We start from the raw sequence: 23,351 nt of genomic DNA, 5'->3' as shown, positions 1-23,351 counted from the left end.
TCCAGCACTGGACTGGTTTGAGTTTTACCTAAAGAACTGGGATTTATTTGTGTCAATGGGCAACTTTTCGTCTGAGCAGACATTATAATAACATGTGGGGTACCCCAGGGTCAGTCCTGGGCCCCCTCTTGTTTAATATCTACATGTTCCCGTTTGCTCAGATAAAACATTAGCTTTCATAACTATGCAGATGATTCACAACTTTATATTATGTCACCAGGTGACTCTGAAAACAAATAAGCTTGGAACAAATCAAAACAGGAGCCGTAACTTTTTTCCAGCTGAACAAACAAAACTGAAGTAATTTCTTTTGAGCCAAAAGAGGAATGATGTGGAATCAACACACAGCTTCAGTTATTACAGCTAGAAATTAGCAATCAAGCCTGAAATCTGAGTGTAGTGATGAACTCTGACTTCAATATTCAGAGACACATACAGACAGTTACAAAGTCGGCCTTTTATCACCTGAGGAACATTTCTAAGATTAAAGGATGAATGTCCCCAACAAGATTTTGAGAAACTCATCCACGTTTAGCTTTTTTCAAATGTATGGACTGTAACATGTCGCCAATAACATTCGGTTGCATCAACCATGCAGATCGCTCAGGTCTCCTGGTTCTGGTCTGCTCTACATCCCCCAAACCAGAACCAAACATGGAGAAGTAGCATTCAGCGTCTATTCTGGAACATGAATCTGTAACAAACTTCCAGAAAACCACAAAACAGCAGAAACACTGACTTCCTTTAAATCAAAGCTATAAACACATTAGAGTTGGGATTGATTAATAATAAATGGATTATCAATTTGACAATGTGCTTGTTTGTTGTATGTTCATTTAAATTGCCCTGCTGCTAAAACGGATCTGAAAAGCAAAGCTTTATTCCAGTATTGACGCTTCTTTCTCTCAATCCGTCCTCAATGTTTTTTGTTTTTTTTTATGTTTTTGGAGACAAGTGGCCTCTTAGCCGTCCTTCTTGACTCACACCTGCCTGCTTGTTATCCTTGAGCAAGAACTCTCCGGACTTTCTTGGGAACTCTGAAACTCCAGTCCTTGATGATTTGATAAGTGGCTGATCTGGTTACAGCAACAGCAATAGCTCTGATAAATTAGCATGTTTGCTTGGAGATAAACATGGTGGAACTTGGACTCAGTGAAAACTTGCAACATAAAAACTGAAGCTGCAAACAGTTTTTCAGCTCCAGGTGTGAAAAGTGGAAGTTGGTTTCTAAAGAAAGACAACAGACGGTTTATTTTGATACATTTTTTTTAATAGAAAACATGTTTACATTTTCAAAAACATTTTTTGTCTTTGCACTTATTCTCTTTTTTGTACTTTTTGTTTTAAATATAGTTGTCCGATTTTTTAACATCCATCTGTGTCAAAGGCTCTTGCTGAGATGCTAGGACTTCGCAGAAGGTGATAAAAAACGGGCGTAATATTCATCGGAAATGACGCCGGTCGTCTTGCGGGGAAAAAGAAAACATCTGTTTCCACTCGGAGAAGCCGCCACCGATCCATGCCCAGGTCCAGCCTCCAGCAGTAACAACGCTCCACTTGAGCAGCGCTCCAGTTTTTCCCACCTAAAGGCACCTGTGTTATAACAGCGCTTTTGCTTTGTTTTAAGTCGATATGCATTTGTTTCTTCTGCATTTTGCCAAATCTAACTACAGTCTGTGAAACGTCTACGTCTACTCGGGTTGCAGCGCAACGAGCAGGTCCTACAGTCACACCCAGAACAACACGAAGGGAGTAACGCCAAAAATGTACAGAAAAATGTAAAAATAAGAAAATAAAGACTGAAAAAGGATACAGTTTGCTTATTTTCTGCTTTTCAAATTTAGATGATGAGTTTTAACCTAATTAAACTTGAAAAAGTACAAATGCAAAAGCCCAAACATGCAACTCAAACACAAGTTTTCATTCACCAAACTCTTCTGTAACGTGTCGCCAATAACATTCGATATTAGGCGTGATCCGAGTGGCTCAGCTTCTCAGAGGAGTTTGTGCAAACGTCTACCATCTTTAAATTCCTTCTGTCTCCATGTAACGCAAGTAGGAAGAAAGAAAAACATCTCAAATCGAGTACCTTCTCAGAAACCTGGGGCGGAAACACAAAAACAGGAGGAGAGGAAAGGTGTCGGACCCACACACTTTGTCTTAATGTCTATTGATGAGCTACATTGCATTATAAATATATAAAGTTTAAAAAAGTGCTTATTAAAAGAAACTATAGTGATGTGATAACTTCCAGCAGTCACAGCTGTTTGTTCTCGACCAGCATCAATACGAAATGTCAGGGAGCGTCACAGTCCAAGAAACATCCTTCAAAATTGACAAAGATTGTCAAAAAATAAACAAATAGCCCCTGATCTCCCATTAACATTCATTCACCTTGTACAACAAAAATCTTTTTTTTCTATTTTGGGAAAGCATAGTTAATACAAAAGGAGACTTATCTAAAGAAAAAATAGGAGTGTTGGCAACTGATAACACAACGCTGCAAACAAGCAGCTTCTCACAGACTCAACTGGAACACAGGACAACAGGGACATTTTAAAATAACTACTAATAATTGCACGTAACCTTTAGAGAGGCAGGATGTTTTCTGAGAAAGGTGAGAGATGTGGGGGGAGGGGCGTAATAAACACGTTAAATCTGCCGCTTCCCGCCCCGCGTCACCGCCGCCTGCAGTTCAACGTTCCTCGTCCTCTCAGGGTCTCTCTGTACCGGCGGGCCATCTGAACCAGCGCTTCAGGCGATCATATACCGAGTGATAGCTCTCAGCGCATAGAGCAGCTCTGCCTGCAGCCGGGCCTCCATGATCAGCAAGTTGACGTGTATCTGAAGACAGAAGAAGAAGAAGAGTCAGAGACAAAGCTTCTCCTCAACTACGCCTGTAAGCATATCAAATTCAGCTGGACAAATTGTCCCGATAATCGATAATATTGTCGTTTTGAGACCATTTTCAGGTGATAATGCAAGAACACACCTGCAATTTTTGTTCAGGTTTAGTTTTATATTAAAAGAAAATTATTTAGAAAAAAATATTTTGCTGCATTTGAAATTATGTTATTTTCTTTCCACATAACTTTATATTTTGGTCCATATTTGGTCTTATTATGTAATTTTTAAATATTTAATAGATGTTTTGCTCAGTTCAGTACTTGAGTTGAATTTTTACCAAACACTTTTTTAATCTCACCTGAGTAATTTCTTGAACGGCTACTTTTTACTTTTACTTGAGTACAATTTTGGGTTGCAACTAAAAGGAAACTTTAAGGCTTTCATCAGAAATTAATCTCTGAAATAATTCAAAAGAAACAAAACTTGTCGGTCGACTTTGAAAAGCTGCTTCTACAGTTTAATCTTTGTAGAAATGAATATTGCTTTTTCAGTCAGATCCTGTAAATGCATCTGGTTTCTGTAAAGTGAAATCCTGTCTTACCCGTTCTGAGGCTTTCAGCAGAGTCCAGCTCAGCGGACACACCGGGGTTTTAGTGACGTCTGGAAAACAAGCCACAGCCTTGATGTACAGCTTCAGGTCTCGCTCCAGCAGCTGGTTCACCTCCACGTAGTCATAATCGTCATAACTGAGAACAAAAGTCGGCAGATGTTTATCTAGTAGATGAGCATGAGCAGCTCATGTTTTAGTTTTAATTCAGCGTGCTGGTGGTCTTACCGTATTCCTAACACATAATGGATGTAATTCCAGATGGCTCTCTTCAGGTCGGAGCTGTGCAGCGACGGGAGCGACGTGACGCTCCTGAACCTGTCGTCCAGCAGGTGACCGATGTCTGAGTACAATCTGTTGATCAGGGAGAAGCCGTGGACTTCCCAGGAGTAATCCTAAAAATAACGAGACAAATCCATCAAATGTATCTGTAGTGGATTAATTTTTAATTTACAGAAGACTGAATGATTAAAACCATCCAAAATATTTAATAAGGTATATAAAGACATAAATTTACATGATGACTTTTTAAAAACAGTATTGTGACCCGCTCTTGTTTACCGACGCTCGGCCTCACCTGAACTCTGAGCACCTGGAGGTGATCCTCGTCCCGCCGGGCGAACTCCTGGTAGCAGAAGTCGGGGTCTGTGATGAAACGCGACGGATCAGCGAAGCACAGCATCTCCTCCTCGTCTTCCACATCTAAAAAAAGGGAGGTGGTGACTAGGCCTGTCACGATAACAAATTTTGCTGGACGATTAATTGTCTAAAAAATTATTGCGATAAACTATAATACTATAGACCTATTGACACTGATTTAATGGAAATGACTAATAATGCATGCGATTTCCTACCATAGATGGATACACTTTATTTTCAAAAGAACACATAACACTGGAACTGATAAACTAAATAAACAAAACAACCAAAAACAAAAATAAAATGGATTCTCAGTCTCCATTAACAAAAAACGTACTTGAATAAAAAGTAAACAACATAAAGCCAGAGTGGAAATAAATACTGCATTCAACCAGAAGAGTGCAGATTATGGAGTCTGTATACTATATTGCCCTACAATAATCACTACATTTAAATAGAGAAGACGGGCACATCCGACTACCTGATGCAATAGTTCACAGTACACGATTATTTTTGCCCCTATTTTCCCCTTATGACAATCTTAGATCGTTGGCTGATCTAAGATTCTCGCTGGTGATTTCGTAACCGATCATCCTGCAGTGTGTGGTGAGTTACGGTGGATCGTCGTGGCCACTCCGATCTAAATCAGGGTTTTCCCCGACTGGGAGCTTAACGCAGCCTGTTGAATGTGACAGGTAGCCAATCAGAAAGCGCAGATTCTCCTCCTGCTTTCTGAGGGGAAATTAGGGAGGGGAATCCCAAACAGCTGACACGGTGCAACCCAAAGTCCAGCGGACATCGGAGATATGTGGAAACAACATTAATATTTATTTAACATTTTGTGCAAAGAATATAGAAATGACGAGGAGAGGAGTTGGAGCCAAATGGCTACCACAGTTGATAAACCCGGTAAGTTTTCAGCTGTTCTTCGTTAACGTGACATAAATAGGTTATAATGATTTTCATTCAGTCAGGACTTTACGCTGACTCTAGCCACATGCATTGCAGGTAGATTCTAGTAAAGCATTGATTAATGCCTGATTTTAAAATTAGTTAACTGGACTTGTAGCCATTATTTTATGCCCAGGTGACTGGACACCACACGGCACAATCGAACCCGATCGAACCGTTACACCTAGGATTTCTGTCGGCTAATGTGTCTCAGGTTTTGAAAATGGGCCGACAGCTCGTGTAGTGTGTGCTGGACATTACACTAAGGAAATGAGGAAGGGAGGGTCAGAGGAGAGCACCGGAGTTGAGCCTTTCTTCATTCAGTGTCATCAACCGAAAGAAAAAAGGCAGGAAGAGACGATGAAGCCGATAATTAAAATGAGGTCAATAGGTTTAAGTTATCGTGCGATTAACTGATTTATCGTTTATCGCGAAAGGCCTAGCGGTGACAGGAATGGAGGGGAGAGCGTGGCATTCGCTCAGATTTCACACCCTGAGCGCTGTCAGAGCGTAAACAGCCGCTCTGACTGGTTGTTTATTTCTGCTACCTGTTTGCTGGAGAGTCTGCGCCTGCAGGAGACGCTCCTCTCTCTTCTCCTGCTCCTGCTGGGACTTCTGGATCCTCTCCTTCAGGCAAACCATGTCGCAGCTCGAGTCCAAAGACTGTTGGCACGAAAACGAGCCCAGGCTGAAAATACTTATTCCATATTTAAAAGACACAACAAGGCTTCTCCTGTCATAAGAAATGATCTAATTTTGTGTGTAATGTCACAAATGAGACCGTATGTAAAAAAAAAAAAAAAAAAATTAGCCAAAGAACAAAAAGTCTTAGGCCAGGTTTATTAAATAGTTAAAGGATAAAAATGAATCAGTTACGCTGGCTTTCATGTCTTATGTTTTCATTTACAAGCAGTTTAATCCAGTTAGAAAACAATAAAAGTTCAGATTCGTCTTTCCTTTGATACGATTGCAGCTGAGCATGATGCTCTCGGGTTTAAATGAGCTGCTTCATGTTTATTTGCAACAGTTTGGACCTAAATGCTATAAATGGCTTTACAAATTTAAAGTTCATTATTAAAGATGACAACATAAACTAAAAACTGGAGTAAACGATTTTTATTTAAACAGTGTCAGACTGCTGCTTTATTATTTCTTCTTATGAAATTGAACATAATTTCAGATTTTTGCGTAACTTTTGTCAAAGTTGACGTAAGAAATGCGCCATTATTGTGACTAGGCAATAAGTTACCCCAGAAGTTATTGCAATAAACGATAATATTGTTGTTTTGACACAATTTTCAAATAATATAACGATAACAGCATAATAATGCAGGAACACATTCTCAAAGATTAATAAACTTAAACTTCTAATGAACATTTAACACTGGAACTGGAAGACATTTTAAATATCCAAAATAAATAAACCAAATAACAAATAAAATTAATTATGACATCTCTGTAAATAAACTCTGTTTAAAAAACGTTTTATTTGAGACCGAAGCACCAGACTGAAGACTTTTGTCATCCAGTTTTTGGTAGAAAAAGAGAGAAAACTATAAATCATGGAAATGGAAATAATTGAGCTTGTTTTAATTTATTAAGTGATTAATTGTTACAGGTAAAATTTCTAAGCTGCAGAAAGTTAATTGTTAGGAATGAACAGATATAAAAATTTGGGCCGATGCTGCTGTTGTGGCATTATTTACCAATATTTTATTTGATCAGATTTCTTATTCGATTACTCAACTAATCATCAGAATAACTAATAGATTACTCAATTACTAAAATAATTGTTTATTAATTAACATTTTGCGTCTCCAGGCTGGTATGCTTACCCGTCGCCGTGTGATATGTTCGGAGGGTTGCCTGAGCGACTGAGGCACGTTGGCGTTGCCGTTGGCAGCATCGAAGGGGCAGAAGGTCGGCGGGGTGCCGTTGGGAGATTTGGCAAGGTGGGCGAGGTCTGAGTCCGTGTCGCATCCGAAGACGAAGCTGCAGAGCGAGTGGCAGTGGGCCAGGATGACCACGGCCTGCACCAGCTCAGCCAGTGACCAGCACTGCTCACAGGCCTTCAGCAGCGACTGGAGACAACACAGAGGAAAAACAAGAGGCTTAGCGCACCGCTCCGATTAATCTGACTGGCTGGAAGGAAAAAAAACATGTTTAAGACATTACTACAGAGATTAAAAGATACCATATGAAAGTAACAACCTTTAAGGAGCTACTAAACATACTTTCTATTAAGCAAACATGATCTGATGAAATATTCTGATTTTAAATGTTGTGTTTTTATTATTTCTTAGCAGGAAATTATCATAACTAGGAGAAATAAAGGCAATTAATTTATATAATGTGATGGACTTTCAATAGTATTTGAGTTTATTGAATGGGACTGTATTATGCATTGTGCATTATTGGAGTGAATACTAATAAATTAGTTATTGAAATAATTAAGGATAGTTAGCATGTCCACTGATAACGGCAGATAAACGGTTTTCCTGGGACAGTAAGATGTTTTTTCACCATTGACACATCCAGCAGCGCATACACAAACATGACTGACAGCGCTAAGATCCTCCTCCTGGCTCGGCTGTTTTTGACCAGGAGCGAGTCGTAGCTCAGAGACGAGGTGGAGGAGTTTGATCTTTTCACAGATTGTCTGTCTCATTTTAAACTGTCACATGTTAAAAAGTTTTAACAAACATGTAAAAACTATATTGTTGTAAAAGTTACACACTGCAGCTTTAAAATGGACTTTTATTCAACAGTATATTTCTTCTTCCTGGAGAAAAAAAAGTTATTTATCTCTGCAGCTCCTCCAGAGCTACCATGAGCCTCTTGTGTCTCAGTGTTTCCGTTCCAGACGATGGATTTAAGTTCAACCTAGCTTAGCGTAGCGTAGCTGTCAGACCAAAGGGCGCTGAATAAACTCTGCGTACCTGGATGTGGGAGCAGGCGGTGAGCCAGGGCTGGTGGGCCAGCACCTTGTTTATGTGGTCAAGCAGGCGAAGACGAGGTGGAGCCGCTTCCAGACCCTGCAGCCACAGCGGGTCCCCGCCGGCCCTCAGGAACTGGGCCGAGTGCAGGCACACTAGGTAGCTGCAGTGATAACGGGCTGCCGCCTGCAGAGGAACGGTCAGAGGAGAAGTTTTAAAAGAACGGAGCAGCTGAAGCCGAGCATTTCGAGCATCAGCAGCCAGGTCACCCACCATGATGGCGATGTAATGGCGGTACGGCAGCGGCAGGGGGCCGTCCATGTGCAGGATGTAGTGTTGTGTGCGCAGGAAGCTCTCCAGATACTGGGGGTGGGACGCCATCTGCTGCGACACGGCGTCCACGCTCCCCCTGCTGACCAGCGCCTTCACAAACAGCAAGGACACGCGCTCCTTCTCGCCGTTCACCATCACCTGCAGAAACCAGAACAAACAGACGACAGGTTGGTTTGTGGCGGGGAAACGGTGGAACAAACGACGTTCCACCCATTGTTACAGAAAAACGAGGCTGAGGAAGTAACTATGAAACAAAATCCAACAGGAGGATCTGATTTTCTCACTGTGAAGTCAAAATAATTCAGAGAATTGGAGTTAGGAGACGGGAGTTGGCGATATGGACTGACATTATTTTAATAATGATATAGATTATGATAAATAAAACTATTTATTATTACTTCTTTAGGTAACTGTATGGCTGTGAACGCATGGCACAGCCTTCATCACACCACAAACACAACATGCCCAGCTTCTTTAAGATAATATGTACTTATTAAAAGGTAGTGTGTGTTTTCCAGGCACATGGTGCCATTTTATAGCATAATCAAGTAACTATGTTAAATTCAGTTATTATAAAAATACTGTATATATATCTGATATTACTTAAAAGAAATTTTTGTTCCTAATTTAAAGCCTTGAAATTGGGCCTCTGTCTCTTTAAAAACTCCTGCTCTTTCTGAAACTCCGCCTTCAGGAAGCCATCACAACATGGCAAAACGGCGTTTTTACTAGCGTCCCACCAGGTGTCTGCTAATTGCTGCTGGCTAGTCTGAAGGAGCTCAGTAGGGGAAGCTTGGAAGCTCAGAGGAGGAGCCGCATCTCGAAGGCGGAGCTAAGGCCATCCAGGTGTTTTGCATGGCTGAATGGTTGTCATGGAGATTAAGGGATTTCTCAAACAGGCATGGAATAATCAAAGCAACACTCCAGGAAATAACATTGTAACATAATGTAAAAACTCTAAAAAGTTGATTTTACATGATACTGGCCCTTTAAAAATTGTGATTTATATCACTAAACTGCACATAGTGACTGTACTTAATATTTTCAAATTTGCTGACATTTATTGATGAACAAACAGTGGAGAAAACAGCAAAAATAAGATTTCTCATCATTCCCTCAGTTTTTTTTTTATTTACCATCAATATCCAAATTGTATCATGGCAATGATAAGAAAGTTTTCATGATAAATGCTGAACGATACGATAAATGCCCACCACTACTATGAGAATCAAAAGGCATCCATAAACTCTATATCCAATGAAACAGACGTAAACATGAGCAGCACAGCGCCGCCCTCCCTTCACAGCCATTACGGCCCTTAGATTTATAGCCAGGAACGTCTTGGCCCGAGATGAAGTTGGAGCGTCCAGCACCATGTGACGGCGGGCTCAGGCTGCGCTTTGGACCGGAGTCATGTTCCACACCTTAAATCAGAGGAAGAGGGGCCGTTTTGGAAGAAGAGTGGCGGTGCCACGGAGAGTTAACGCATTCCTGACTTTATTTTTCCTAGAAATTCAACAAGCACCCAAACAACATCTCAACAGAAGCAAAGTCGGATTGTGTTCAAGAGTGAGAGAGGCTTCTTTAGCTTGTTTGATGTTTATCTAATGTAGTCGAGACGCTGGATTAACTTGTTTATTTGAAAGCTGAAAGTAAGAGAGAAAAAAAAGAAAAAGCACAAAAAATGCCGTTTGAAAAGGGGCTTTACACTGAGGAAGCGAAGATGAAGAAACTAATATGAAAACTGAGCGGAGGAGGCCTGAAAGAGGGAAGCTCGGCGAGGATCGAAGACGTGGAGGAGGCCAAAGACTCAAACATGGGAGCGACTGCACTGAGGGGCTCAGGACCAACAGAAACAGACCCATGCAGAGCGGGAGGCTGGCCGGCCCGCACCAGTAGACATTTATAAGCTTGTTTTCCTTCTCTCTACATAATATAATGGCTTCTAGGAAAAGGTGTTCAGGAGCCACAGATCCAGTTCCTCTGAATGGATCAAATGGTTTCACTTCAACTTCAAATGTAGAAACTGTAAACCTTATCTGGATCTGACAGTCTGTTCTGCCTCTGATCGTCACACTTAAATCAGAGAAATACTACCCGAGGAAAGAAAAAGAAAACTTAGATTTGATTTATTAAGGAAATAAAAGCTAGCAAAACCAACCTGCCCTTGTTAGCAGGAATAAAAAAAAGCATTTTGGGTCTCCTAAAATGTCATTTCTGTGTGGGTGGAGGGGAAAACAGTTAAAAACTTTCCTGTTTTATGAAAAAACATTTCTGTGTTGACAGTTAGAGGCTACATAGTTCTCATTCAACGTCACACTTCCGAGAACTTTGTAGCTGGCAGCCATCTTGGTAGGTATCCGTATCTAACTCTCATGACAGTTGGCATGACAACAATAAACAAGCCACAAGCTTAGAACTAGCTCCCACCTCATTCCTATCTAACTTATAAACAATATAAGTACATTACATCCATTACTTGATTACAATTATTGAGTAGTCTTGTTGTTGGTCTCTGAGCCATGGTGCAGCTATGCTTTCCACTTGCCTACCAAGATGGCGGTTCAGTGGCACAGATCACTTCTGGTTCAGACGTATGGGGTGATTACTTTTTCATCCACGGTTTCCGATGGCTTCATCTCTTAATAAATGAAGCAGATTGAAAACTGTACTTTATTTTCTCATATTATCTTTGCCTGATATAAAATAGTTTGATATGATACCAAGTGTGGAGAAACGGGGCAAATACTTTTTCACAGCTCTGCTTGTAGGATGACCGGCGCAAACAGAGAGTAGCAGAGCTTGTTTATGCACCTAAGCCCCGTATGGCTCTTTAGTATTCAGCAGCATGTTTATCTGGCTCAAAGCTCCATGTGGTATTTCACTTCTCCTTGCAGGGGATGATGGTTCCTGCCTGATCCTGCAGTAAGCTCCACCTTATGACCCAAATAGTCCTAAAGGACACGCTAAACAGCTCGATCCTTATGAACGACACCTTAATCTTATAGTTCCATACAAAGCAAAGTAACCAAGAGGGGTTTGGCGTTAAATGAAACATGCCGAGGCACAGACCCTGACCTTCTCCAGGCTGTCGGCGCCCACAAGAAATAGTGGAGGAGGAGAATGTGGAGAGCACAGGTGGCTGCCAATCAAAGGCCTACAAGAGCGCATTCACATGGGTGTTACTCCTCAAACACAAGCGCTACTGATTAGCATGCCTAGCTGCTGAATCTAGGTTACTGCTCCATGGAGCGCTAGCTGGCCGGATTGCTGAAAGGAGCAGTGTTGCACCAAGCAGCATTTCAGAGGCCTGTGCTGCAGAAAACACGCCTCATTTCTCAAGGACCTAACATGTCGGGAGGCACGGGCCTATTTTTGTTCCTCCTCATGGTAGAATGGGCTCAGATTGCGATGTTGAGTGATCACACTTCCATTTTTAGGGTAAATGACACATGAAGCGGCTGATTGAGAAATTTTCTGGCAGAATTCACAGTGGCATGTAAAACTATCCTACCTCTGAGATCCTTCCATGTTTTGTCACATCAGTGTCTTTTTGGGATTTTAAGTGATAGATTTACACAAAATGGTGCATAATTCTTCAGTGAAAGGAAAAGAATCCATGGTTTTCACATTTCGACTCAATAGCTGTGTTTCCATTAACTATAAAATTGTGCAAATTTGAATAACAAATGAAATTCAGTTAAAGGAAACGCAAATTAAAAAAAAAAAGTTTTTGCTCCAGGATGAACTGTGTCAAAATTAGTGTATTTTGCAAACCTGCAATGGAAACACTTTTTTCGCATCACAAAAGTCATGTCATCAACGACCGGATGGCACCGCTGTTACGCTAACTCTGGTGTAAAGCACCTCTTGCTTTACGAATGAGTTTAGACACTATCTCTGTAAAATAAATAATAAAATGAAATGGGAAGTTGGAAAACCCAGTGGGTAGCTACCAGCATCGACATGCTAGTTGTTAGCCTCTCCAATGCTGCACAAATGAGTTCTCATTTGCCAGCGCCAGCCAAACATTAATCTGATCAATATCTGGCTTCAGAATACCCAAGGAAGTAGCCGCTGTTGGCAATAAATTTATGTACAATAGATTTCAACTAAAAGTAACAGTTTAAGACAAGAGATCACACTCAAAAATGTGTTAGTGTAGTAGTTGAAAGAAAAAACAAAACAGTTTAAGCAACAAATCCTCTAAATACCACAGTCCATGGATGTGATTTTGAAATCTGATTTAACATGTGTCAAAAGTCGGTCTTGCACCGGGTGAGAAGATTGTCTTTGTCATCACTGGCATCCCACGTAAATGATTAGGAAATTGGAGGGTTTTTGGTAATTTCTAACATGTCTGGACAAAGACTGACAGAGAAGTCAGACAGAAACAGGAACTACAGTAAAGTTGAGCATTCACAAAGCAGGAAATGACACATCCTACCTCTTGAACAACATCTGTCTGCTGACAGCAGCAAAATGAAAGATGCAGTCATCCATTTGGGAAAAGGTTTCATGAAAGTCATCTTTACTGCGTTTAAAAGGAGTTTTAAAAAGGCAATTTTGATCTTTACTGGATGAAAACAAGCCAGACTTTTTGATAAAGCATTCCTTACTGCCTACCTACATGAAACAAATCACACCCACATAAGAAGAAAAAAACCCAACTGAGAACCATTTATGCATGTGTGGGCGGATGCATAAAACAACAAGGAGAAATCATCTAGACAGCTGTGTGTGCATTACAAAACACACTCTGGCTACCAAACCTAAATATATGTTGTGATTTAGTCAGAATAATAAAGTGTTTAAATACTCAGATCACAACAGACTTAAAAAGTTTCCAAACTCTGAAGAGGTCATCAGCACAGAGCTGAGAAAAAAGTAGGTCAACTCCTAGATTCTAGGTTTTGATATCAGACAAAGATAACCTGAGTCAATATGTAAAATTTAAATCAAATTAAATGTTTATTTGATTTAGAAAACAAGCTGGTAAATAAACCAAATAACCGTCTGTGTGACTATTGGAAGCAATAACATTACTAACGAGGAATTTTGTCCTGTTCTTCTTTGAAGGATTTTGTGAGTAGAAACAACCTGTTTATACCTCAGCATATCCATTTGATTCAAGTCTGTGCTTTAACTAGGACATCTTTTAAACAGTTTTTTGTTTTGTCGAGTTGTTCAGAGGTGGAATTGTTGTTTTAGATAATTTTCCTACTGATTAACCCAGGTGTGATTGAGCAGATCTTAAGATCATGGACGGACGGCTTTTCTAGTAGAGAACATCAATCCTACTCCCATTACTCACACAATCCACAGAGTAAGTGAGCAAGTCAAATTTTAGATGTTTTAAGATCTTTTTAATGACACCGTGAATTAAATTTAGGACCTTTAGAAAATCTGTTACTATAAGAGTTGGTTGGGGGACCTGAGCATAGCAAAAAGGTTTAAATTTACGGGGTCTGTTGGTGGTCCAGTTTTTGGTACAAAGAAAAAAAGTCATGCAAATGGAAATTATTGAGTTTTTTTTATTTTTTATTTGTCATGTGATTAATTCATTGATTTACTGCTTACTGTGACAGGCCTAGCCAAGACAAAATTTAAGACCTGTGATTAACATATTTAAGGCGAGGCATCCCTGCCCTAAAGCAGCAAAGCAACCCCAGATCATCACACTGCCACCACCATGTTTCACTGCTAGTATCAGAGCTAAGTAAAGTCTGCACTGGTAAGGATTTTGTTATGCATTCTTTTGTGAATTCGTGGATTTGCATGTTCTCTTCATTTGTGGATAATCACTTTATAAAATTAGACATGTTTTAGAATTAAATGTCTGTCTGGCAGTAATCAGGCCAAAAATGTGGATAAGCACAACTAATTATTGGTTTAACAAAGTGGACAATTTGCAAACTAGTATTTGAATACATTTTGGTTATGTTTGGTGATCTTAAACATTTAGAAATGGCAAATAAACTTAATCTGTGAGGGGGCTGATACTTTCCTTTTTAATGACACTGTGTGTTGATTGGAGAGGTTGCATGAGGCAGCAGAGAAATGAAAAACATGGGTGACGTCACTGAGGGGAGGATAGGTAAATGCAGACAAAGACAGGCTTTGATCGCTGGCAGAAAAACAGCAGCACTGTGCAAGCAGCAATATGAAGTGGAGCAAGGGTTCAAGATGACACACAAAGAAGTGGAGGAATGATGCAAGCTTTTTTTCTAAGAGTGAATGGTGCAGATACAAGAGAGGAACATTCAATCTGCATTCTGACTGATCCTGGAGAGATTGTCCATCGTTATCAGAAAACATTAACACCCTCTTTCCTCCTTGCCGGAAACAAGGACTCGGGACCGATTTTGGCTCTGCAACCTGAACTCAAGGAGTAATGCAAAACAACCCAGCTGCAGCCCAGAGCAGTTTGCACAGAGCAAGAGGAGGAGGGGGGTTTGGAGCAGGACTGCCAGGAGAAACAAAGAACTAAATAAGCCCACATTCATCAGTGAGTGATCAGATCTGACTGTAAACAAAGCAGACAGGTAGAGCAATGGAGATTTCACTGATAACAGGCTATATTTATTGTTGTTTATTCCCCCAACAAGAAGCTCTTTAAAAATGAAATGTGAAATTATGTGTCATCATCTATGAGGAACTGTGAAGACAAAGGAAAGTGGAGAAAAAGTGGCACATGCTTGAACTGAAACCAGAACTGCAGCTCACATTGCTCTCTGTTTTATTCCATTTCTGTACTCCACAATCTGCAGCAAAACATGTCTTTGTTGGACTGCGTTCGGCACAGCGCCCCCTTTCTGTTGCAAAGCGGAAAACAACACCAAGAGGAGAAAAACAACTTTGATTGGCAGTCCAGTTCAGGCGAAAAAACAGCACAATAAGGACGCTCACAAGGGCTGCCGTAAAGCTGAGAAATCTCTCTGTTAACGTGGTTTAACACAATTATCACATTATTTTGTCCATGCATTAAAAACAGCAGTAATTAAATGGCACTGCATTACTTCACACCACACTGAAACACCTTTTTCCTCATCAAACTCTCAGATGATGTCACCTTCACCTGCAGCTTCATCCACATAAACGTCCCCAGCCGTTACTCGTTTATCTCCAGTGCGATAAAATTCAAAACATACTCGGCCTCATATTTTAAAATGACACTGAGGGAAAAAAAAAGAAAAGAAAAGAAAACTGTACAGTAGAGCAGACGTTTCTGTCTTTGTCCGGCCACATCGAAACTAACCTCCCAACATCTTCTACTTGTTTTCTCTTCTATAAAAACAGCCGTTTTTAGCTCAACTCTAAGAGTTAACGTTTCAACGCAGATGGCTCGAGCTTTACGTGACATTTTAACGGCTGGTGATGAAAAACCACTTGAATGGTGAGTAAGCCAGAAATAAACCAAATAAACATTATCCGGTCACTTGAAGTGTTTAATCTGAGTTTCTGACCCATTTCCTGAGCGATAGATGTTAACGTTAGAAGTTCGGTTCGCCTATTTTCGTTTGCTAGCGCTAGCAAACTACAGCCGCTATAGTTAACGTTACTGCGCTGAAGTTGGGTTCCGATTCGAATGACAGTAAAAGGCCAGCTTTCTCCGAGTACTTTAAAAAAAAAAAGTTATAATTTAATTTTGAGGTATTTAAACTGATCAAACCTGAACTGAATTATTAAACATCGCATAAAGACTCTTTAAAATACAGTCTGTGATATGAGAAACTTAAATTTTGTTTGTAAGAACACAAAACATGCAAATTTGAAGTCGTTTTTGGTATGTACATCAACTTAAATTGACAGACTGCATCGTAAGGAATCTAAATTTAATATAGAATAACATTTTTAAGCTGAACCTCATCACCCCAAAAAAAGACCTAATAGCAAAGACGTTTTGTGAATCACAAAGAATAATTGTGTTCAGCTTTGACTAGTCTAGATACAGCAGTTTACACACATAAAACCTCATTAAAGTAGCCCTCATGTATGTTAAGAAATATAATAAAGATTCCACACATCAAACTGAGATTTGAAGGTAGTTGAACATTGAAGAATAATTCATCCTCTGTCTGATTTGCCTATTGTGAATGTAATGCTATGAAAACATTGACTTTTTAAAGTTGCTAACAGAATAATTTTGCATATTACAATTGGTGTTTTTTAAGCTCTGTTCAGTATAGAATACTTTAACTCAAGATTGAGCTTCCAAATTGTAGAAGTTTTCACAAAGAATCCAATATAGGGTGGTGCTAATACCAAAAAAGACACAAGTAAAACAAACACATCATAAACAGTTTCTTTACTTACTTGATTACTGTAGTCCATCATAGGCTTGGCTATTCTATTAGAAATTTCATGCTTGTCCTAATTTGACAATACAGAATAAAGTTTTCTATATTAAAGAATATACAACAGGTGTTAAATAATCCAGGAAAGGTTTGACTGTCCAACTACTTTGGTTTACCGAATCTAACTTGGCCCTAATGCTGCAATTTGGAGAAAAAAAAGCTTTCAAATTGCCCTTTTTGTTGTTTCACTTATAGAATAAAGATTTCATGATTATTAAAAAGTGTCCTAAATAGTCTCTGATCAGTGTTTTGTCTGTTTATTGTGGTTTTTATAATCCATTAAATCATAATTTCTTATGGTCTCACATTCATAACACGTATTTCGCAACATCACAACTGTGTTTTTAAAACGGGTTCATCCTTGTAGCATAATCCTTTCTAAGTTTGACTCGTCATAACCATTGTGGTTTCTGACTTAACTATGGGCAAAATGCTTATAAATAGCTTTAAATGGCCTTGTTTGTGTTTTGAGTGATAGAATAAGGGATTCAGAAATTAAAACTGTATGAAACCCTGAGTAACTTGTAGTCAGAGTGACAAATGTCAGTCCTGGTTGAACCTTTCTGAAAGTTGAGGCTTTCACAATGTAATGACGTGCTAAAGCTAAAAAAAAAAACCGAAGTAGCCCTTTTTGGGCTTTGAAAAGACCAATAACAGCGCCATGAATTATAAACTGTTTTTAAGGGCTGTGTAATTAACGTAGGTTTTACAGTGATAGGTATGTTAGATTTTTATCTGGAGATAATTAAAGATCAGATTCTCCTTAAAGATACGGAATAGCCCTTTACTCAAGTTCCAAATCGAAGGCCAACTTCAGCGTCTAGTCTTACACTTTATTTCAAAGTTTCCTATCTGAAAACAAATGAACCAAACTAACTTCTAGTTCAACTGACAGCAACGACAATATGTAATTAACGATTAAAAGAAAAGGGAGGCTTTGTTTTAAGCGCCTGTAAAGAGTGGAGCCGTTTTCTTGACAGAGAGACAAATGAATGAACGGTTTTGACTTCCCAGGGTTACCCGTATAATCCCAGCCTTACCTGCTTCTGGACCCGCTTGCACTGCGATATTAGGGGGTACTCCATTTTACTCGTACAGATGATCATTTTCCAAAAACAGTGTCGTCCTGCATGGATCCGGTTGGAGCTGCTAACAAAAGGGAGCGCTTCTGCCGCTGGCCCCCGGTCAGCTTGTCTGAAGCTGCAGCCTGGACTGAGGAGAGCAAAGCTTCCCGGAGCAGAGCTGACAGCTCCAGTAACAGCCCGGCCAATCACCGCGCAGGAGGCGGAGCTGCTAGCCGGAGGGGGTTAGCTACATGCTAATGAACATCTGCAAAACAACAGCGGAGAGGCAGGGACACGGCCAGACTATCAACTTTTTACCAGCTCTGCGAGGGATGACCTTCTGTCTCTGCATCTCTGACCCAGTTCGTTGTCTTGGAAAAAAATATTGCAACTATTTATTTATTTATTTATTTATTTTTATTTATTTATTTTTTTTACTTTTCCACAATTTGTGACAAACTTTCCAATATTTTTACGGACAGTTTAAAGCTGAAATATGTAACTTTTACAATAAATGTGTTTGTTTTGTTAAAATTATCATTATGTCGCGATATAACGATAAAAAACATGAGCTCCTCTGCCTTCTCCCAGTGCTCCCAGAACTAATTGCTAGCATGGGTGAGCTAGAGGGGGCAAAAGGTGGCACTGGGACCAGATCCTTCCTGTTCACTGGTTGGAATCATTGCAATCTACCCAAATAGGGGAAAAAAAGGGTAAATGTGAGTGGTGTAGAGAAAAGAAAGTGTATAAAAGTAGCCTTGGTTTCTCTTTGGCTTTGCCACTGACTGCTAGTGGTGCAGGAAAAGAAAAACGACTCCATAAAGAATCACAATTCCTAGTTCTATTCCATATTGATTCAAAATGCTCAAAAACTGTTTTTAAATTGTTTAAGTTGTACATCTATTTGCGAATATACTGCTTCTCGTATTACACGTCCACTTGGCCACTGTAGAAGAATGTCTTACCCACCGAGTATATTTTGAATAATTATTTGATACTCTTTTATTTAAGGAAAAAGTCAAGTAGCTAAGTCAGGAGTTGGGTTTTAGCACTGTTAATCACTCTCACCCCTCCCTGCTAGCTTTGTTACAGCTGGCTCACCCCAACATATCCTGCCATGAATGCTAAGGCTAATTAGCTTAGCCACTGATGACGGCGGATAAACGATTATCCTGTTGATTGTCTAATAAGCTGTCACATGGTGACAGTTTAAATAAAAATGGTAACAATAATATTGCTAAAGTTACATAAGTATACAGTTGAAGACAGAAGTTTACATACATTGAATAAAAAGAGACATTTATCTTATTTCTGGCTTGTGCAGCTAATCGAAACAAGAAGCAAAATGATTCCAAATGTATAGAAAACTTTTTTTAAGCTAAACACGAAAGTGGAACTTAAGACCACAAAACCCATAAACCCAAACAGATACCAGGTTCAGTTTTTATTTCCCAGAAGTCAGTTCTTTTAGGAAAGCTGTGTTCAAAGTTCAGTCAGTTTTTATGCAGGGAACAGTTAATGCAGGGGTGTCAAAGTCAAATGGACGGAGGGCCAAATAAAAAATTTAGCTACAAGCCGAGGGCCGGACTGATCGAATGTTCATTGAAATTTTTTTAAATGACGCATATAGTCTAGTGAATCTAATTGAACCTACTGAAAACCTAACAAATATATTCCAATATGATCAGATAAATAAAGCAATATTTTCTTATGGCTCTGTCAGTAACCTTTAATTTTCAACAGACACAACTGAAATATTTTTAAAATATAATTGGATTGAAATACAATAAAATAAAGTGCAAAAATCTATTAATCCACATATGTCAGAGTCAAGGCATTTAGATGTGTCGCCGGCGACACATCTAAATTTGCAGTACCGTAATTCCGCCACACGTAGCGCTAAGTGGAAAAATTCCAACGGTTTCTGAAAGAGGAGACGTTGCACTTTCCAGCAAGTATCGGGTTAATACGGTAACTTCGCAGCTGCAGCTGCAGAGAGTGTAATTAATCCGGGGGGCACTCGTTTAATAGACGGTATATTTCGGCAATAACTTGGTGGATATTGAAAGTTCCGGTTGTTATGGATACATGGGTAAGTACATCATCTCACAGAACATTTAAAGAACTACTTACAGTTCAAATAAGGAAGATATTTTTTTTTCAGACGGGGTGCCGGCTTGCTGCGGTCTGCGGGCCGGTTCTAATAATAAATCAAGATCATCCCAGGGGCCGTAAAAAACCTTCTCGCGGGCCGGATGTGGCCCGCGGGCCTTGACTCTGACATATGTGAGTTAATGTCTTAAACTGCAGTATTATATCTCAGAACAGTGCATGAGGATTGACCGTTCAGTCACTGGACATGTTTACGTTGTTAAATATAACCTTTATATTAGAAAAGCTTGAACACACCTAAATGAAGATATTTATTTCTCTTTAGGCCCCTAATCTAATATCTGCTCCAAGAAAAGCACTATTTTTAGGTTTTCCTAATTAGATTAAAGCAGCTGCACTACTCTGACTCAGACACCAACACATGTTGGTTTTTGCTGGAGAGTTACTTTTAGGCATAAGAAATATGGCCACAGAATTAATAAAAGAACTGAAAGCCACAGAAAAAACGCTTACTCACTGAAGGCAGAGTTTGTAAAAACAAAAGAACTAGAAATTTATGTTGCCATTTGTCATATCTTTATGGATGAATATAATATTTTAGAGTCCGAGAACCTCAAAATCTCCAAATTACAAAATGCATATACATTTTTAGTGCCCACTAAAACAATAGGAGGTTTTTGAGGCACAGCAATTAAAACAGAATGGCTCTACCTTAAATGGATTGTGATGTAACAGCACTCTACAACAGTCTCTGGCCTAATAGACTGTTTTCTGTTGTTTTCACTATAAAATGTATGTTTTGGGTAGGATGGATCGCTCAAGGAAGGAGTAAAAAGCAGAACATGGAGGCAAATGCAGCTTATATATTTATCAAGTGATAAAGATCTTTATTTCACCAAAAATAATCATCAGCATGATCAGCGTTATTTCCTCTGTGTCTGAGCCTAAGAAGCCTAAAGAAGGGGAAATTTGGCTTATAGAGTTTGACTGGTGTGAAAGAATAATGTTTTGATAGCTATTTTCCTATAGTGCATTTAAATCCTCAGATGAATTAATGGAGAAAAGTGAGACTTGCACAAACATCGCACAGCTCTCAGACATAAAGCATTACAGTGAGAGATGCCCCAAGCATCTCTCACTGTAAAAAATGCTGGGGAAAAATGCTGGTCAGAATTGGAGCAGAAATCTGAAACAAAACACATTTGTTAATGTTTTGAATTATTTTTCATCATTTTTCATTTCTCACTATGTCCACACTTTTAGATCTCTGGGTAGGATGCCTGTTTGTTAGATTTCTAAGCTACTGCTTAAATTTGCCTTGATCTCTTTCTCCAGACTGGACAAATTATATAAATCTTACTTTTCTGAACTCAAATTTGAGCTGAAGACTTTGCTAACACTAGATTTGTCTTCAGTGAGAAAGAAAAGTTGTAAAACGATTATATGTGGCATTTAAAGGTTCTTGTGTTGTAAACTTTTAAATCTTTCCTTCTCAGCTTTCACCAATGTGTATTTAAAATCTTAAACCGTTTGCTCAGACTACTCCTTCTTCATACAAATGTAGGAAAACATTGTACAGTTGGGTGTGACCGGTGATCAGTGCACTGACCAAAACATGTAGGAGGAGCTTTCACCTGCAACATATAATTATATTTAGACAGTAGCGTGCTTTAAACTTTACCCCATCTTGTAGGTGGGGAAGAATTTAAACCAGAGCCAACACCTTAAACCTCTACATCCAAAACAAACGTTGGGCAAAACCTCCCCACAATGGTGACGACATGTACTAAATCTAACTATAGTTATAGAGAGTATTTTACAGTAAAAAGTAGGCTGAGAATCATGTGATGTTTTGAAGAAAAAGGCTAAACAAACAAGGTTCCTTTGGCGCTCTTCTTTTCCTGTGATATCCACTGTTGACCTGCCAGTCGGGATTTTCTCTGCCCGGTTGAATCGTGTCCACTTGGGTCAGTCCTGGCTTGTTTTGATGAAAGAAACATTTGTATGGTTTCCAGAAAGCCAACAGCTTAACCGGTTCAAATTAAATTGTTTTCAGAGAACACAAGTCACAACCTTTAGATCAATTAGATCCACTGACGGTCATCTCTGATGGTAATCAGGTTCAAGCAGCTGCAACAAAGAAATGGTTGTTTAAGAATCAAATTGGACTTTAATTTCCTTTTGATAATTCAGATTTTTCTTTTTTTTTACTCTAGAAATGCTTACAGAAAACAAAACAAAAAAAAGATTAAATTGTTTAATGATTAAATTGCTATATTTTTTCATTTTTTACTAATATTTCGGTCGAAAAATAAATGAAAATTTGGCCATGAAATACTGAAGGACTTGTCTATCTTCCTCTTTCAGTAACTGATCTATAAATGTGCTAATCTGGACCTTCTGGAACCAGGCCTTGCTCTCTCCTCTGTATCTTAAGCAAGGCAAAGTTCATGACTGTTATTAGGATTATTTCAACAAGTCCAAACACAATACCTCTTTTTATAATGACACAAGGTTGTGTACAAATGAAAGCATCTTATTATAACGGATTCACATTTTAAGGTTCTGAGGAAGAGTACGTTGTGTGCTCCCACTGGGAGCAGACCAGTAAGGACATATCAGGACAGCGTCTGTCGAGAGGAGACTGGGACGAAACCACTGGGAAAACAACAGCTGCTTTACTTGCTTCTACTTGCTCCCTGGGAAGAACTGGGGCAGAAAACGGGTTGCACCCTCTTGCTTTGCAGGGCTTTGCCCCACTGACTTGTCACTAACAGGCCCTAATGGAAGAGAAAGGTGGCTATTTCTTTTATTTTTAGAATGCAATTTTCACTTTTGTAGTTTCGTCTGAAAGTTTTAAATGTAGAGTAAAACATAAAGTATTCGCCTTTTAATTGTAAAAAGCACCATCACTATTCAGGGATTTTACCTAAAAGCAAACCTAACTGCACTCTCTCATTAAACAGCAAGAGAACAGACAGAAATATAATAAAAAAGAAAAATACAATACATTTAGGAAGTTTTATGCATCTTTTATAATATGGCGAATGTGCAATACTATTATTGCACAAAATAAGACTATTAATTTTATTAAAACATTGTATGTTTACCGTTGAGTAGGTAAAACATAAAATTCATACTTTTAAAGCTTTAAATAAAAAAATAAAGTGTTTGTGGTGTGCAAGACATCTGCATGATCTAACTGTAGTGGAGATTTTTCATTTTGTTTCTTCATTTAGTGGAAATCCAGAATGCTTGGTTCCAGAGGCTGAAGCAGACGCCTGGCTTTTTAAAACAACAAGAATATAAAAGCAGCTTAATTACACCCATTAATTACTCTAAGTGGAGGTTGGAGGTGGAGCAGCACCAAAAATCTTCCTGAGTGAAACAAGTACTCCAAATGGAATAAGTTAAGATGCATTTCTTTACGTTTGCATCAGTTAGTCTGACCAGAAACAATTTACGTTTCATTTTCAGTATGCATTTCTCACAGGAAGATAATTAA

General features: G+C 39.2%; 1 protein-coding gene and 1 long non-coding RNA gene across 2 annotated transcripts; one reads left to right on the top strand and one right to left on the bottom strand.

Annotated features, from left to right (window-relative positions):
- Positions 1-1,248: 1,248 nt before the first annotated feature.
- sesn4 (sestrin 4) lies at positions 1,249-18,307 on the bottom strand. Its single transcript, XM_014991213.2, has 9 exons — positions 17,711-18,307; positions 8,254-8,451; positions 7,984-8,166; positions 6,880-7,125; positions 5,593-5,707; positions 4,032-4,156; positions 3,683-3,849; positions 3,449-3,593; positions 1,249-2,844 (listed from the first exon to the last, which is right to left on the bottom strand). Exons 1-9 carry the CDS (start codon positions 17,774-17,776, stop codon positions 2,755-2,757), a joined length of 1,335 nt encoding a protein of 444 aa, XP_014846699.2. The 5' UTR covers positions 17,777-18,307; the 3' UTR covers positions 1,249-2,754.
- On the top strand, positions 4,626-7,498 carry LOC148156920 (uncharacterized). The gene is made up of 2 exons (XR_015764456.1): positions 4,626-5,002; positions 6,866-7,498. It is a non-coding gene; the product is annotated as an uncharacterized LOC148156920 (long non-coding RNA).
- Positions 18,308-23,351: the final 5,044 nt, after the last annotated feature.

This window comes from Poecilia mexicana, unplaced genomic scaffold (assembly GCF_051168715.1).
Source record: "Poecilia mexicana isolate PSO_F unplaced genomic scaffold, ASM5116871v1 scaffold_10, whole genome shotgun sequence".
Lineage (NCBI taxonomy): Eukaryota > Metazoa > Chordata > Actinopteri > Cyprinodontiformes > Poeciliidae > Poecilia > Poecilia mexicana.
The sequence above is the reverse complement of the archived record's forward strand: the minus strand, read 5'-3'. Positions and strand labels throughout refer to the sequence as shown.

Coding starts and splice junctions, on each gene's coding strand:
- sesn4 (XM_014991213.2), bottom strand. CDS start 17,776: ATGATCATCTGTACGAGTAAAATGGAGTACCCCCTAATATCGCAGTGC. Junction 5,708..6,879: donor AACATATCACACGGCGACGG/GTAAGCATACCA, acceptor TCGTGCCAACAG/TCTTTGGACTCGAGCTGCGA. Junction 4,157..5,592: donor GCAGACTCTCCAGCAAACAG/GTAGCAGAAATA, acceptor CCCTTTTTTTAG/ATGTGGAAGACGAGGAGGAG.